Source organism: Hyla sarda, chromosome 1 (assembly GCF_029499605.1).
Source record: "Hyla sarda isolate aHylSar1 chromosome 1, aHylSar1.hap1, whole genome shotgun sequence".
Lineage (NCBI taxonomy): Eukaryota > Metazoa > Chordata > Amphibia > Anura > Hylidae > Hyla > Hyla sarda.
This window is the reverse complement of record NC_079189.1, coordinates 8572119-8590557: the sequence shown is the minus strand read 5'-3', so window position 1 is coordinate 8590557 and position 18439 is coordinate 8572119. Positions and strand designations below refer to the sequence as shown.

At 42.4% G+C, this 18439-nt stretch overlaps 1 protein-coding gene across 5 annotated transcripts in view; it reads left to right on the top strand.

Annotated features, from left to right (window-relative positions):
- Positions 1–18439, top strand: part of LOC130298267 (transcription factor COE3-like) — a 131292-nt gene that overhangs the window by 85918 nt on the left and 26935 nt on the right. For 4 of the 5 annotated variants that reach the window (XM_056551232.1, XM_056551337.1, XM_056551348.1 and 1 more), the window contains exons 7-10: positions 1669–1750; positions 6789–6906; positions 8757–8890; positions 9132–9258. In XM_056551232.1, coding sequence (XP_056407207.1) covers positions 1669–1750; positions 6789–6906; positions 8757–8890; positions 9132–9258 — 461 coding nt within the window. The remainder of the gene's footprint in view (positions 1–1668; positions 1751–6788; positions 6907–8756; positions 8891–9131; positions 9259–18439) is intronic. The other variant, XM_056551294.1, reaches the window with a different exon arrangement.

Sequence of the window (18439 nt, the reverse complement as noted above, 5' to 3'; positions counted from 1 at the left end):
TGCACCATGTAATTTAAAAGAAAATGTTTTCCACCGGAGTACCCCTTTAAGGAATCTTCTCCAAGGACATTATAGTGAGGGGGACCTTTGGCATGCTCCAATGTATACAGAGATCTAAGAACCCATTATAGAGCACTCTACTTCTAGGGTGGACTATACTATGTAACTAGTGGGGCTACTATTGTCACTGCGCTCACCCAAATAAGAATCTCCATGGACAATATCATCAATGAAGAATTGGTGGGCACTGGTGTGTACATGGATCTAAGAACACCAAATAAACTTTTTACTATACATCCAATGCGGACTGACAGTAGACTGAACCTCAGCAATGAGAATGGGGGGCCACCCATATCACTGCTCTTAAGTACATAAAAATCTCAAGGAATCTCCTCCATGGACACTATTGATAAGGGGGGTCCATCAGTGGACTCCAGTGTGTACATAGATCTAAGAACCTGATATAGACCGATCTACATCTAGGGTAGACTGTACTGCAGAAATGGAACTATTGGGACTACTGATGTCACGCCACCAAACTAAATAAGATTCTCAAGTAATCTTCTCCATGGAAGATCTTCTCCATTATCGTGAAGGGGACTATCAGTGGACTCCAGTGTGTACATAGATCTAAGATTGTAAAACTTATCACTGTACATGTGGACTAAACCTCAGGAATGAGACCTGTTGGGCAACTGATGTCACTGCACCCAACCAAACAAGAATCTTAAAAGGGTATTCCATGGAAAACTTTTTTTTTTTTTTTTTTTTTTTTTTTTTTTTTTCATATCAACTGGCTCCAGAAAGTTAAACAGATTTGTAAATGACTTCTATTAAACATTATTAATCCTTCCAGTACTTATCAGCTGCTGAAGTTGAGTTGTTCTTTTCTGTCTGACCACAATGCTCTCTGCTGACACCTCTGTCTGTCTGAGGAACTGTCCAGAGCAGGAGAGGTTTGGGGATTTGCTGCTACTCTGGACAGTTCCTGACATGGGCAGAGGTGTCAGCAGAGAGCACTGTTATGCTCAGACAGAAAATAAAAACTCAACTTCAGCAGCTGATAAGTACTGATTTTTTTTAATAGAAGTAATTTACAAATCTGTTTACATTTCTGGAGCCAGTTGATATGAAAAGAAAAAAACGTTTTTTCATGGAATACCCCTTTAAAAAATCTTCTCCATGGACACTATTGTGAAGGGACCATCAGTGGACTCCAGTGCGTACATAGATCTAAGAACCTGATATAGACTGAGCTAAATCTAGGGTAGACTGTACTGCAGAAATGGAACTAGTAGGGCTACTGATGTCACTAGACCCCACCAAATTGAATCTTCTCCATAGAGATCATCATGGAGGTGACATCCATGGCCTCCAGTCTGCACATAGCCATTGCCCTTCCATCTGGGGGGGTTACCCTTGAGCCCTTTGTGTGACTCTTCTTGAGCCCTGTCATTCAGTCCACCTCTGAATTAATGTGTATTTAGGTGTCACACGTAATCTCAGTGTATGGTGTCCGTGCGTTTAGCTCATTGGGCCCATGGGGAAGCACCTTGGCCATCACCAACACATATATAAATACTGGTTGTAGAAAAAGCTTCATAGGTAGACCTTGGAGCCCATTGCTAAGTCCCCTTTTCTCATCTCTCTTTTTTTTGTCTTTCATAGGTTTTTCTTGAAATTTTTCTTAAAGTGCAACCAGAACTGTCTGAAGAATGCGGGGAACCCGCGGGACATGAGGAGATTTCAGGTGAGGAACCTTCTCATTCTCGTGACCATTGTGCAGTTGTTGGGTCAGGATCAAGAAGGGAAGATCAACAGTGCTGGAAACCAAAAGTTGTGTACTGCACGTATTTTGGAACCTTATGGAACCGTGAAATGCACGAGGCCATGGATAGAGCATCAGATGCAGCTCCACTGCCATCGCACCCCCCCTTCATGGTCATGTGATGGAAGTTGGAAGATGGTATTGTTGCATGTCGTGCTAGATGTGTGTTTGTTATAGTTCAATCACGTGACTAGGGAAGGCCAGGAAGTGGTTTTTGGCCTACCGTGCGGTTGAGCCTACTTGACTCCCCTACCGATTCCCTTGTTGCCCAAGGGGTGCAGGATTCTTCTGGTCTTTCAGACGTGCAGGAGTCTTGTCTTCTCCAAAGGTGGTGTTACACCAGTTTTTCCCACCAAGGGTGCCTACAGCTCATGCAAAACTACATGTCCGAGCATGTCCGGACAGCCTTTGGCTGTCCGGACATGCTTGGAGCTGTAGTTTTGCAAGAGCTGTAGGCACTCTGGTTGTGAAACACTGATGCAAGAGCTGGAAGCACCCTTGGGTGTAAACATTGTTGTAGCACCATCTATGTAGAAAAGAAGACTCCTGCACCCCTGGGCCCAAGAGCAACAATGTCAATACTGTAATGTCACTAAATAAGTTGAACTTCGTGGGGGCTCGTCCGGGATCTTATGAGTAGGTGCATACAAACTATGTCAGTCTAGGCCTAGGAAGTTGAGTTTTTGCCTACCACTGCTGCTGAGCTTACTTGACTCCCCTCCAAACTCACTTGTTGCTCTTGGGTCCAGAGGTGCAGAAGTCTTCTCTTCTCATAGTGTTACACCAGTTTTTCCCAACCAGGATGCCTACAGCTCTTGCAAAACTAGAACTCTCAGCATGCCCAGAACTCCTTTGGCTGGGAGTTCTATCTTTGCAAGAGCTGGAGGAACCCTTCGGTGTAAACATAATCCAATCTTAAATCTCTTTGGCAATTTATTGAGAAAGATGTCACTTAATGATTTGAACCTTGTGGGGGCTCGTCCGGGATCTTATGAGTATGTGCATACACACTATGTCAGTCTAGGCCTAGGAAGTAGATTTTTGGACTACCCTGCTGCTGAGCCTACTTGACACTTTTTCCAACTCCTTTGTTGCTCTGAGCCCAGGGCTGGAGGAGTCTTCCGTTCTTTCTGGGGTGCAGGAGTCTTCTCTTGGATGTGTTACACCATTGTTTCCCAACTAGGGTGCCTACGGCTCTTTCAAAACTCCAACTCCAACCAAAGGCTGTCCAGGCATGCTGGGAGTTGTAGTTTTGCAAGGAATGAAGGCACCCTTGGGTTTAAACACTAGTGTAAGAGAAGACTTCTGAACCTCTGACAGAACAGAAAATTCCTGTACCCCTGTGTATTGTTAAAAAATTATATGAACCTCATCAGGGCTCGTCCGGGATCTTATGAGTATGTGCGAACAAACTATGCGAGTCTAAGCCTGGGAAGGTGATTTTTGGCCTACCGTGCTGCTGAGCCTACTCGACTCTTTTCATAACTGCCTTATGGCTCTGGGCCCAGGGGTAGAGGAGTCTTCTGTTCTTTTAAGGGGTGCAGGAGTCTTTTCTTCTTATGGTGTTACAACCACCGGGCATGCTGGGAGTTGAAGTTTTGCAGGAGCTAGAGGCATCATTGGGTGTAAATAATGGTGTAATAGCATCTATGGAGAAGAGAAGACTCCGATACCCCTGAGCCCAAGAGTAACAATGTCACTAGTGTAATGTCACTAAATAATGGGAACCTCCTGGGGGCTCGTTCGGGATCTTGACTTTTTTCCCACCTCCTTTGTTGTGCTGGGCCCAGGGGTGGAGGAGTCTTTTGTTTTATCAGGGGTGCAGGAGTCTTCTCCTCTCCATGGATGGTGTTACACAACCAGGGAGCCTACAGCTCTTGCAAAACTACAGCTTTGAGCATGCCCAGACAGCCTTTGGCTGTCCGGGCATGCTCAAAGTTGTAGTTTTGCAAGAGCTGGAGGCACCATTGGGCATAATTAATGATGTGGAGAAGAGAATACTCCTGCACCCTGAAAGAATAGAAGACTCCTGCACCCATGAAAGAGCAGAGGACTCCTGCACCCATGAAAGAGCAGAGGACTCCTGCACCCATGAAAGAGCAGAGGACTCCTGCACCCATAAAAGAGCAGAGGACTCCTGCATCCATGAAAGAACAGAGGACTCCTGCACCCATGAAAGAACAGAGGACTCCTGCACCCATAAAAGAACAGAGGACTCCTGCACCCATAAAAGAACAGAGGACTCCTACACCCATGAAAGAACAGAGTACTCCTGCACCCCTGAAAGAACAGAAGACTCCTGCACCCATAAAAAAACAGAGGACTCCTGCACCCATAAAAGAACAGGGGACTCCTGCACCCATAAAAGAACAGAGGATTCCTGCACCCATGAAAGAACAGAGGACTCTTGCACCGATAAAAGAGCAGAGGTCTCCTGCACCCATGAAAGAACAGAGGACTCCTGCACCCATGAAAGAACAGAGGATTCCTGCACCCATGAAAGAACAGAGGACTCCTGCACCCATGAAAGAACAGAGGACTCCTGCACCCCTGTATTGTCACTTAATAGTCTGACCCTCGTGGGGGCTCGTCCGGGATCTTATCATATCCTATGTGCATACACACTATGTGAGTCTAAGCCTAGGAAGGTGATACATTCTTACAATGTATTTACCATATGTTCCCACTGCAGTACACATGTACCGTATTACGGAACGCTCCGTCTTAATCCCTTCTCAGGAGCACTCCTGTATTTATAATAGTTTACCTCCATATGTTTCGGTGAAAGCCCAATGCGATATAATCCGCATAACCTGACTGTGTCTGCTCCTGGTGTGCGGTTCAGGAAAGGGTTAAATCTCCGGGATGCAGCCCGCTGGATGTGAGAAGAAACTTCATCTCTTTGCTCACAGCGGGGGCTCCGCGGCTCATTAGGGGGCTCCTTAAAGAGCTGATAATTATGACATCCTAACGTGATTAGCTCAACTTCATTTACATTCCTGCGTGTAGGAGACGCCCGCTCTCTGCGCCTGTTATGTCTGATACCGGGGGTCACCTGTGTCATGGGGCCAGGTATGTCCAGTAATGTACTGCACTATATACCTGGTACTGTACTGCACTATATACAGGGCACTGTACCGCACTATATACTGGGCACTCTACTGTGATTTATATTTTGCACTGTACACCAATATATACCTTGTACTCTACTGCACTATATAACGGGCACTGTACTGTGATATATACTTGGCACTGTACTGCACTATATACCTGGTACTGTACTGCACTATATACAGGGCACTGTACCGCACTATATACCTGGTACTGTACTGCACTATATACCTGGTACAGTAATGCACTATATACTGGGCACTCTATTGTGATTTATACTTTGCACTGTACACCAATATATACCTGGTACTCTACTGCACTATATAACGGGCACTGTACTATGATATATACTTGGCACTGTACTACACTATATACCGGGCACTGTACTTCACTATATACCGGGTACTGTACTGCACTATATACCTGGTACTGTACTGCACTGTAGTAGGATATATATATATATATATATATATATATATATACTTGGCACTGTACTACACTATATACCTGGTACCATACTGCACTATATACCGGGCACTGTACTGTGATATATACTTGGCACAGTACTACTCTATATACCGGGCGTGTATTCAGCTCTGTACCCAGATATGTACTCGGCTCTGTACCCAGTTATGTACTCGGCTATGTAGCCAGATATGTACTCAGGTCTGTACACAGATGTGTACTCAGGTCTGTACCCAGAAAAGTACTCAGGTCTGTACCCAGATAAGTACTCAGCTCTGTACCCAGATATGTACTCAGCTCTGTACCCAGATAAGTACTCAGGTCTATACCCAGATAAGTACTCAGGTCTGTACCCAGATAAGTACTCAGGTCTGTACCCAGATATGTACTCAGCTCTGTACCCAGATAAGTACTCAGCTCTGTACCCAGATATGTACTCAGGTCTGTACCCAGATAAGTACTCAGGTCTGTACCCAGATATGTACTCAGCTCTGTACCCAGATATTTACTCAGCTCTGTACCCAGATATGTACTCAGGTCTGTACCCAGATATTTACTCAGCTCTGTACCCAGTTATGTACTCGGCTATGTAGCCAGATATGTACTCAGGTCTGTACCCAGATATGTACTCAGCTCTGTACCCAGATATGTACTCAGCTCTTTACCCAGATATGTACTCAGCTCTGTACCCAGATAAGTACTCAGCTCTGTACCCAGATATGTACTCAGCTTTGTACCCATATAAGTTCTCAGCTCTGTACCCAGATATTTACTCAGGCCTGTACCCAGATATGTACCCAGCTCTTTACCCAGATAGGTACTCAGCTCTGTACCCAGATATGTACCCAGCTCTGTACCCAGATATGTACTCAGCTCTGTACCCAGATATGTACTGAGCTCTGTACCCAGATATGTACTCAGGTCTGTACCCAGATAAGTACTCAGCTCCATACCCAGATATGTACTGAGCTATGTACCCAGATATGTACTCAGGTCTGTACCCAGATATGTACTCACCTCTGTACCCAGATATATATTCAGCTCTGTACCCAGATAAATACTCAGGTCTGTACCCAAATATGTACTCAGCTCTGTACCCAAATAAGTAAATCATTTTTGCCCAGATATATATTTAGCTCTCTGCTTAGATATTGATTCGGCTGTGATAAATACTCATCTCTTTACCCTAATACCCTGCTATATGCATAGTACGTACCTTTCTTCTGTGCCCAGATATATATACTAAGCTCTGAACCCAGATGAGACTAGAGTGTATAGAATCAGATGTAACTGCAGGTACGGTACATTTATGGCTACTGCATATATAGTCATGCTGTATACAGTCTGGGAAGGTCATATAGGCTTTTACCCTTTTATATTATAGGTCGTGGTTTCCACAACGGTGAACGTGGACGGCCATGTCCTGGCGGTGTCAGATAACATGTTTGTACATAATAACTCAAAACATGGGCGACGAGCGAGAAGACTGGACCCTTCAGAAGGTGTGTCTGTATATTTCTGTCTATTTGTATATTCCCATAGGGGCATTATAGGGCTGATGGGGGCAAAATCAGCCCAAATCATCTGTTACTATAAGGAGGTGACCAATCATCTGTTACTATAAGGGGGTGACCAATCATCTGTTACTATAAGGGGGTGACCAATCATCTGTTACTATAAGGAGGAGACCAATCATCTGTTACTATAAGGGAGTGACCAATCATCTGTTACTATAAGGAGGTGACCAATCATCTGTTACTATAAGGAGGTGACCAATCATCTGTTACTATAAGGAGGTGACCAATCATCTGTTACTATAAGGGGGTGACCAATCATCTGTTACTATAAGGAGGTGACCAATCATCTGTTACTATAAGGAGGTGACCAATCATCTGTTACTATAAGGGGGTGACCAATCATCTGTTACTATAAGGAGGTGACCAATCATCTGTTACTATAAGGAGGTGACCAATCATCTGTTACTATAAGGAGGTGACCAATCATCTGTTACTATAAGGAGGTGACCAATCATCTGTTTCTATAAGAAGGTGACCAATCATCTGTTACTATAAGGGGGTGACCAATCATCTGTTACTATAAGGGGGTGACCAATCATCTGTTACTATAAGGGGGTGACCAATCATCTGTTACTATAAGGGAGTGACCAATCATCTGTTACTATAAGGGGGTGACCAATCATCTGTTACTATAAGGAGGTGGCCAATCATCTGTTACTATAAGGAGGTGACCAATCATCTGTTAATATAAGGAGGTGACCAATCATCTGTTACTATAAGCAGGTGACCAATCATCTGTTACTATAAGGAGGTGACCAATCATCTGTTACTATAAGGAGGTGACCAATCATCTGTTACTATAAGGAGGTGACCAATCATCTGTTTCTATAAGGAGGTGACCAATCATCTGTTACTATAAGGGGGTGACCAATCATCTGTTACTATAAGGGGGTGACCAATCATCTGTTACTATAAGGGGGTGACCAATCATCTGTTACTATAAGGAGGAGGTGACCAATCATCTGTTACTATAAGGGGGTGACCAATCATCTGTTACTATAAGGGGGTGACCAATCATCTGTTACTATAAGGAGGTGACCAATCATCTGTTACTATAAGGGGGTGACCAATCATCTGTTACTATAAGGAGGTGACCAATCATCTGTTACTATAAGGAGGTGACCAATCATCTGTTACTATAAGGAGGTGGCCAATCATCTGTTACTATAAGGAGGTGACCAATCATCTGTTAATATAAGGGGGTGACCAATCATCTGTTACTATAAGGAGGTGACCAATCATCGGTTACTATAAGGAGGTGACCAATCATCTGTTACTATAAGGAGGTGACCAATCATCTGTTACTATAAGGAGGAGACCAATCATCTGTTACTATAAGGGGGTGACCAATCATCTGTTACTATAAGGAGGTGACCAATCATCTGTTACTATAAGGGGTGACCAATCATCTGTTACTATAAGGGGGTGACCAAACATCTGTTACTATAAGGAGGTGACCAATCATCTGTTACTATAAGGGGGTGACCAATCATCTGTTACTATAAGGAGGTGACCAATCATCTGTTACTATAAGGAGGTGACCAATCATCTGTTACTATAAGGGGGTGACCAATCATCTGTTACTATAAGGGAGTGACCAATCATCTGTTACTATAAGGAGGTGACCAATCATCTGTTACTATAAGGGGGTGACCAATCATCTGTTACTATAAGGGGGTGACCAATCATCTGTTACTATAAGGAGGTAACCATCATTGTCCTATCTTATTATTTTGTTGTGTAACATTGTATTCTTTCCCCCTCTCCTTATAAAGCAGCCACTCCCTGCATCAAGGCCATCAGTCCCAGCGAGGGATGGACCACCGGTGGGGCCACGGTCATCCTCATAGGAGATCATTTCTTCGATGGTCTTCAGGTGGTGTTTGGCACCATGTTGGTGTGGAGTGAGGTAGGTCGTGGTTCGGAGGATCATTTTAGTACCACAATGAGGTTGACTTGACCTGAATGTGGACATTAGTCATGGACCATCTCCTTACTGCTGGTGGGTGAGGAGGACAGTGAGCCCTGAAAGATGGTGGAGTAGTTTGTCCATTTTTTGTCCCTTCCCTTCGAGTCTGACCTTGTTGTGAGATGACCTTTGGGGGTCTTGGACTTTGTCCCCACTGATGGTTCCTCTATTTTCTCCACAGTTGATTACTCCGCATGCTATCAGGGTACAGACGCCCCCTAGACATATCCCCGGCGTGGTGGAGGTCACCTTGTCCTATAAATCCAAGCACTTCTGTAAAGGAGCTCCAGGGAGATTCGTCTACACAGGTGAGGAGACGTCTGGGGAACCTCGAAGGTCATGGGTAGACACCAAATGTGTCAGCTTCTCCATGTTGTCTTGGCTGTATTTGTTTTAGATTGTGATGTATTTTGGGAGATTTACCCCATGAAATACACCCCAAAGTACATTCCAAAATAGGGCCATATTGTGCCACATATACAAGAATATAACTACTATAATACTGTCTCCTATATACAAGAATATAACTACTATAATGCTGCCTCCTATATACAAGAATATAACTACTATAATACTGCCTCCTATATACAAGAATATATCTACTATAATACTGTCTCCTATATACAAGAATATAACTACTATAATACTGCCTCCTATATACAAGAATATATCTACTATAATACTGCTCCTATATACAAGAATATAACTACTATAATACTGCCTCCTATATACAAGAATATAACTACTATAATACTGCTCCTATATACAAGAATATAACTACTATAATACTGCCTCCTGTATACAAGAATATAACTACTATAATACTGCTCCTATATACAAGAATATAACTACTATAATACTGCTCCTATATACAAGAATATAACTACTATAATACTGCTCCTATATACAAGAATATAACTACTATAATACTGCTCCTATATACAAGAATATAGCTACTATAATACTGCTCCTATATACAAGAATATAACTACTATAATACTGCTCCTATATACAAGAATATAACTACTATAATACTGCTCCTATATACAAGAATATAACTACTATAATACTGCTCCTATATACATGAATATAACTACTATAATACTGCTCCTATATACAAGAATATAACTACTATAATACTGCTCCTATATACAAGAATATAACTACTATAACACAGCTCCTATATACAAGAATATAACTACTATAATACTGCTCCTATATACAAGAATATAACTACTATAATACTGCCTCCTGTATACAAGAATATAACTACTATAATATTGTCTCCTATATACAAGAATATAACTACTATAATACTGCTCCTATATACAAGAATATAACTACTATGATACTGCCTCTATATACAAGAATATAACTACTACAATACTGCTCCTATATACAAGAATATAACTACTATAATACTGCTCCTATATACAAGAATATAACTACTATAATACTGCTCCTATATACAAGAATATAACTACTATAATACTGCTCCTATATACAAGAATATATCTACTATAATACTGCTCCTATATACAAGAATATAACTACTATAAAACTGCTCCTATGTACAAGAATATAACTACTATAATACTGCTCCTATATATAAGAAAATAACTACTATAATACTGCCTCCTATATACAAGAATATATCTACTATAATACTGCTCCTATATACAAGAATATATCTACTATAATACTGCTCCTATATACAAGAATATATCTACTATAATACTGCTCCTATATACAAGAATATAACTACTATAATACTGCTCCTATATACAAGAATATAACTACTATAATACTGCCCCCTATATACAAGAATATAACTACTATAATACTGCCTCCTATATACAAGAATATAACTGCTATAATACTGCTCCTATATACAAGAATATAATTACTATAATACTGCCTCTTATATACAAGAATATAACTACTATAATACTGCTCCTATATACAAGAATATATCTACTATAATACTGCTCCTATATACACGAATATAACTGCTATAATACTGCTCCTATATACAAGAATATAACTACTATAATACTGCCTCCTATATACAAGAATATATCTACTATAATACTGCTCCTATATACAAGAATATAACTACTATAATACTGCTCCTATATACAAGAATATAACTACTATAATACTGCTCCTATATACAAGAATATAACTACTATAATACTGCTCCTATATACATGAATATAACTACTATAATACAGCTCCTATATACAAGAATATAACTACTATAATACTGCCTCCTATATACAAGAATATAACTGCTATAATACTGCTCCTATATAGAAGAATATAACTACTATAATACTGCTTCTATATACAAGAATATATCTACTATAATACTGCCTCCTATATACAAGAATATAACTACTATAATACTGCTCCTATATACAAGAATATATCTACTATAATACTGCTCCTATATACAAGAATATAACTACTATAATGCTGCCCCCTATATACAAGAATATAACTACTATAATACTGCCCCCTATATACAAGAATATAACTACTATAATACTGCTCCTATATACAAGAATATATCTACTATAATACTGCTCCTATATACAAGAATATAACTACTATAATACTGCCTCCTATATACAAGAATATAACTACTATAATACTGCCTCCTATATACAAGAATATAACTACTATAATACTGCCCCCTATATACAAGAATATAACTACTATAATACTGCCTCCTATTTACAAGAATATAACTACTATAATACTGCTCCTATATACAAGAATATAACTACTATAATACTGCTTCTATATACAAGAATATATCTACTATAATACTGCCTCCTATATACAAGAATATAACTACTATAATACTGCTCCTATATACAAGAATATATCTACTATAATACTGCTCCTATATACAAGAATATAACTACTATAATGCTGCCCCCTATATACAAGAATATAACTACTATAATACTGCCCCCTATATACAAGAATATAACTACTATAATACTGCTCCTATATACAAGAATATATCTACTATAATACTGCTCCTATATACAAGAATATAACTACTATAATACTGCCTCCTATATACAAGAATATAACTACTATAATACTGCCTCCTATATACAAGAATATAACTACTATAATACTGCCCCCTATATACAAGAATATAACTACTATAATACTGCCTCCTATTTACAAGAATATAACTACTATAATACTGCTCCTATATACAAGAATATAACTACTATAATACTGCTCCTATATACAAGAATATAACTACTATAATACTGCCTCCTATATACAAGAATATAACTACTATAATACTGCTCCTATATACAAGAATATAACTACTATAATACTGCCTCCTATATACAAGAATATAACTACTATAATACTGCTCCTATATACACGAATATAACTACTATAATACTGCCTCCTATATACAAGAATATAACTACTATAATACTGCTCCTATATACAAGAATATAACTACTATAATACTGCTCCTATATACAAGAATATATCTACTATAATACTGCTCCTATATACAAGAATATAACTACTATAATACTGCCTCCTATATACAAGAATATAACTACTATAATACTGCCTCCTATATACAAGAATATAACTACTATAATACTGCCTCCTATATACAAGAATATAACTACTATAATACCCGCCTCCTATGTACAAGAATATAACTACTATAATACTGCCTCCTATATACAAGAATATAACTACTATAATACTGCCTCCTATATACATGAATATAACTACTATAATACTGCTCCTATATACAAGAATATAACTACTACAATACTGCTCCTATATACAAGAATATAACTACTATAATACTGCTCCTATATACAAGAATATAACTACTATAATACTGCTCCTATATACAAGAATATAACTACTATAATACCGCTCCTATATACAAGAATATAACTACTATAATACTGCTCCTATATACAAGAATATAACTACTATAATACCGCCTCCTATACAGCCAACATGGCAGCACCTAGAGGTTGTATTCTGGTGTATAGGAGGCCTCCGGCCTCCTATACACCAGGATACGACCTCTAGATGCTGCCATGTTGGGTGTAGATAGGGACCTACAGGGAGCCTGGGAGGGTGATGAAATGACGGATGGGACCGGAGAAGTTGGAGCGTCCAGGACTGTCTTGGAGGAGTATGATGAAATGTGTGAAGACCATCTACGAACAGGAAATTCATTGTCCTGCCTGGAAGACTTCCGACCTCGAAGACTTTTCCAAGTAACATTTCATTATTGGATACCACCCACCGTACGCAGGGCTCATCGGCCACAAGGAGCAGCTGCTCACACACTGATCATTTTTGGCCCGTACTATTATTTTTGCATTTATATTTTTTTTTTCTCCTCCGGATGGATTTGGCCAACGAGTCCTGAATTGCACCGCCATCTCGGGGAGATCCAGTTTCTATTGTTACAACATGTGGTTCCAATTATGGGGAGATATTTTTCTCGCTTCAGTGTGTTTTACAGAGCGGAGGACAGAATATGAAAAATGACCCAGACCGTGAATATACGACAGGAGAGGAAGAGCGCAATCTGGGCAAAGGATGGGGGATAAGATGTCTGATCCCGGGGGTCCCGATGCTGGGGACCCCCACGATCTCCCTGCTGCATACGGCGTTCATTTAGAGTGCTGGGTTCAGCACCGGAGGCTAGAGATGTCCCTGCTGTGCCCCGCTTGTGACGTCATAGCCACTCCCCCTCAATGAAAGTCTATGGGAGGGGGTGTGAAGGCCGTCACTCCCCCCTCAATCTAAGTCTATGGGAGGGGGCGTGACGGCCGTCACGCCCCCTCCCATAGACTTGCATTGAGGGGGCATGGCCATGACATCACGAGCGTAGTGTGACTGTGACCTAGCCTCCAGCATTGGAGGCTAGTGAGGTCACTGCCATACTCCACTTGTGATGTCATGACCACGCCCCCTCAATGCAAGTCTATGGGAGGGGGCGTGACATCCGTCACGCCCCCTCCCATAGACTTGCATTGAGGGGGCATGGCCATGACATCACAAGCATAGTGTGACCGTGACCTAGCCTCCAGCATCGGAGGCTAGTGAGGTCACTTCCGTGCTCCGCTTGTGATGTCCTGGCCACGCCCCCTCAATGCAAGTGTACGGGAGGGGGTGTGGCGGCTGTCACACCCCCTCAATACAAGTCTATGAGAGGGGGCGTGACGGCCGTCACGCCCGCTCCCATAGACTTACATTGAGGGGGAATGGCCGTGACATTACAAGCGTAGCGTGACCGTGACGTCACGAGCCTCCTCTCCGCATTCCCAGTCATCCGGCACGGAGTAAAGTTCACTCTGTGCACTGGATGTTTTGGGTGCCGCAGCCAAGATCGCGGGGTTCCCCGGCAGAGGGACCCCTGAGATCAAACATCTTATCCCCTATCCTTTGGATAGGGGATATGATGTCTAGGGGTGGAGTACCCCTTTAAGCATGAATTTCCAGATTTGCCAGTTGATCGGTTGATCAATGGCCCTCGGGACTCTCTTCCAGGCCTATGGTAGGACATATCTATTGAGTGTTTCACCATCTCATCCAGTTACCATTTATGATCTTGGCCAAGGCTGGACTACCCCAGGGACAAGAAATTTCCCCTTGCACTTCTTTTTGAGGTCGGTTCCTGGTACAACTGTGTTAAAGAGTTTACAATGTGTTGTTTGCCCCCGATCTGGCCAATTTCCAGTAGTGTTCCTAGGCTAGGGTTGGTTTTAAGGCCGGGGAAACAGTAGCCCAGTGTTGTCTTATGGAGATGGTCCAGTCTGAACAAAATCGGTTAGGCTGGGTTCACACCACGTCGGCTTAGTTTTCGGCCGTATGCGGTTTCCCGACCGCAGGCAAAAACGTGGTCGACCGCGTTTTTGCCTGCGGTCGGGAAACCGCATACGGCCGAAAACGCAGCCGACCGGAGGCTGCGGTTCACTCCGGCCGGCTCATAGACATGCATTAAATACGGTTTCCGAATACGGCTAAGTGTGGGTGCCGCGATTAAGCCCCCCCCCTCCTCCCAGCCGTATACGGGAACCGTAGTTAACAAAACGTGGTGTGGACCCAGCCTTAGATGGGTTAAGCCAAACCTGCCGTCTTGTATATGGAGGTCTCCTGACTTTACGAGAAAGAGTCCTAGAGAATGTTCGGGAATCCTAGAGTCCAACAATCCTTTGGCTCTTGGGGAGATCAGACCCAATAAAGAAGGAGGTGCGCAGAAGCCATGATACCAAATCTCAGGAGTCTCCTTGTTTTCGGAAGCTTGGACATCTGAGTAAACTCTGCAAAAACTAAGTCCAATCCCAGATTGAGGAGACACCCTCTAAGGGTCTATGGATCAAACCCCATATCCGGTGAGTGGTTGAGTAGATAGTTGTCTTTCTCGCCTTATCTGTGTGGGGTCATCGTACTATCAGAGTCGCGGTGGAGGATTATTTCACAACAATCAGATGGTGGCCTCCGTGACTCTTTTAGCATCTGCCATGGTGATGGTTATGTAGATACAGTTATGGCCGTAAATGTTGGCACCCCAGAACTCCAAAAATAGGCTGGACAAAATTATTGGCACCCTTTCAAAACTGTGGAAAAATAAGATTGTTTCAAGCATGTGATGCTCCTTTATACTCACCTGGGGCAAGTAACAGGTGTGGGCAATATAAAAATCACACCTGAAAGCAGATAAAAAGGAGAGAAGTTCACTTAGTCTTTGCATTGTGTGTCTGTGTGTGCCACACTAAGCATGGACAACAGAAAGAGGAGAAGAGAACTGTCTGAGGACTTGAGAACCAAAATTGTGGAAAAATATCAACAATCTCACGGTTACAAGTCTCCAGGGATCTAGATTTGCCTTTGTCCACAGTGCGCAACATTATCAAGAAGTTTACAACCCATGGTACTGTAGATAATCTCCCTGGGCGTGGATGGAAGAGAAAAATTGATGAAAGGTGTCAATGCAGGATTGTCCGGATGGTGGATAAGCAGCCCCAAACAAGTTCCAAAGATATTCCAGCTGTCCTGCAGGCTCAGGGAGCATCAGTGTCAGCCCAAACTATCCATCGACATTTAAATGAAATGAAACACTATGGAGGAGACCCAGGAGGACCCCACTATGGAGGAGACCCAGGAGGACCCCACTATGGAGGAGACCCAGGAGGACCCCACTATGGAGGAGACCCAGGAGGACCCCACTATGGAGGAGACCCAGGAGGACCCCACTATGGAGGAGACCCAGGAGGACCCCACTATGGAGGAGACCCAGGAGGACCCCACTATGGAGGAGACCCAGGAGGACCCCACTATGGAGGAGACCCAGGAGGACCCCACTATGGTGGAGACCCTGGAGGACCCCACTGCTGACACAGAGACATAAAAAACCAAGACTACATTTTGCCAAAATGAACTTGAGTAACCAAAATCCTTCTGGGAAAACATCTTGTGGACAGATGAGACCAAGATAGAGCTTTTTGGTAAAGCAAATCATACCGTTTACCGAAAATGGAATGAGGCTACAAAGAAAAGAACACAGTACCTACAGTGACATATGGGGGAGGTCAGTGATGTTTTGGGTTATTTTGCTGCCTCTGGCACTGGGGGCCTTGAATGTGTACAAGACATCATGAAATCTGAGGATTACCAATGGATTTTGGGTGGCACTGTACAGCCCAGTGTCAGAAAGCTGGGTTTGTGTCCGAGATCTTGGGTCTTCCAGCAGGACAATGACCCCAAACATACGTCAAAGAGCCCCAGAAATGGCAACAAAGCGCTGAAGAGTTCTGAAGTGTCAGCAATGAGTCCAGATCTAAATCCCATTGATCACTTGTGGAGAGATCTTATAATTACTGTTGGGAAAAGGCGCCGTCCAATAAGAGCCCTGGAGCAGTTTACAAAGGAAGAGTCCATCATTCCGGCTGAGAGGTGTAAGAAGCTTATTGATTATCATAGGAAGTGACTGATTTCAGTTATTTTTTCCAAAGGGTGTGCAACCAAATATTAAGTTAAGGGTGCCAATAATTTTGTCCAAACCATATTTGGAGTTTGGTGACATTATGTCCAATTTGTTTTTTTTCCTCCTTTTTTGGTTTAGTTCCAATACACACAAAGGGAATAAACATGTGTATAGCAAAACCTGTGTTACTGCAATCCTTTCCTGTGAGGAATACTTCATTGTCTAGAAAAATGTCAGGGGTGCCAACATTTACGGCCATGACTGTATTGGGGGAGAGTTATCAAAACCTGTCCAGAGGAAGAGTTGCTGAGTTGCCCATAGCAACCAATCAGATCGCTTCTTTCGCTTTTGAAAAGGCCTCTGCAAAATGAAAGCAGCCATCTGATTGGTTGCTATGGGCAACTCATCAACTTTTCCTCTAGAAATGTGTTTTGATAAATCTCCCCCCATTGTCTGTAGGGCCCACATCCCCCTACCCAGGGCGGGTGTGAAGGGTTAAGGCCGGTGAGATGACAGGGGTCCCAATCGATCCGGATTACTGGGGGTGACCGAGTTTACATATGTTTAGTCTAAATCAGATGATCCATCATCGTGCCGGGGCGGGATGGTGGTGGAATCGGATGACATGGTGAGGAGGAGGAGGTGCAGGTCAGAGGTCATATAATTGAACTGGTGCCAGAAAGTTAAACAGATTTGTAAATGACTTCTATTAAAAAATCTTTACCCTTCCAGTACTTATTAGCAGCTGTATACTACAGAGGAAATTCTTTTCTTTTTGAATTCCTTTTTTTTTCTTTTTTACTCTCTGCTGACACCTGATGCCCGTATCAGGAGCAAATCCCCATAGCAAACCTATGCTGCTCCGGACAGTTCCTGTCACGGACAGAGGTGTCAGCAGAGAGCACTGTGGACAAGACAAAAAAACAAAATTCGAAAAGAAAAGAACTTCCTCTGTAGTATACAGCTTCTAATAAGTACTGAAAGGATTGGGATTTTTAAATAGAAGTCATTTACAAATCTGTTTAGCTTTCTGGCACCAGTTTATGTAAAAAAAATAAAAATAAAGTTTCCACCGGAGTACCCCTTTAAGGATTCCTACGCTATAGTGCCATCAATATCACCGAACCATAATGCAGTGTTTCCCAACCAGGGTGCCTCCAGCTGTTGCAAGACTACAATTCCCAACATGCCCGGACAGCCGTTGGCTGTCCGGGCATGCTGGGATTTGTAGTCTTGCAACAGCTGGAGGCTCCCTGGTTGGTAAACACTGCCCCCATGTCCCCATGTGTGTATCCAGTCCACGATTCTTCACCTACAGTCCAGAAGTACCGCCAGACCTGCGTCTGAGACACAGACCGGGTCAGGGATGGGTTCAGGGGCTTTTCCCCAGGACCCCAGTTATCCACAAGGCAAATAAAATTGAGAGATACTATTTTGGCGCGGCATGGCGGTATTATGTGGGTTGTGTGTGGCAGTAT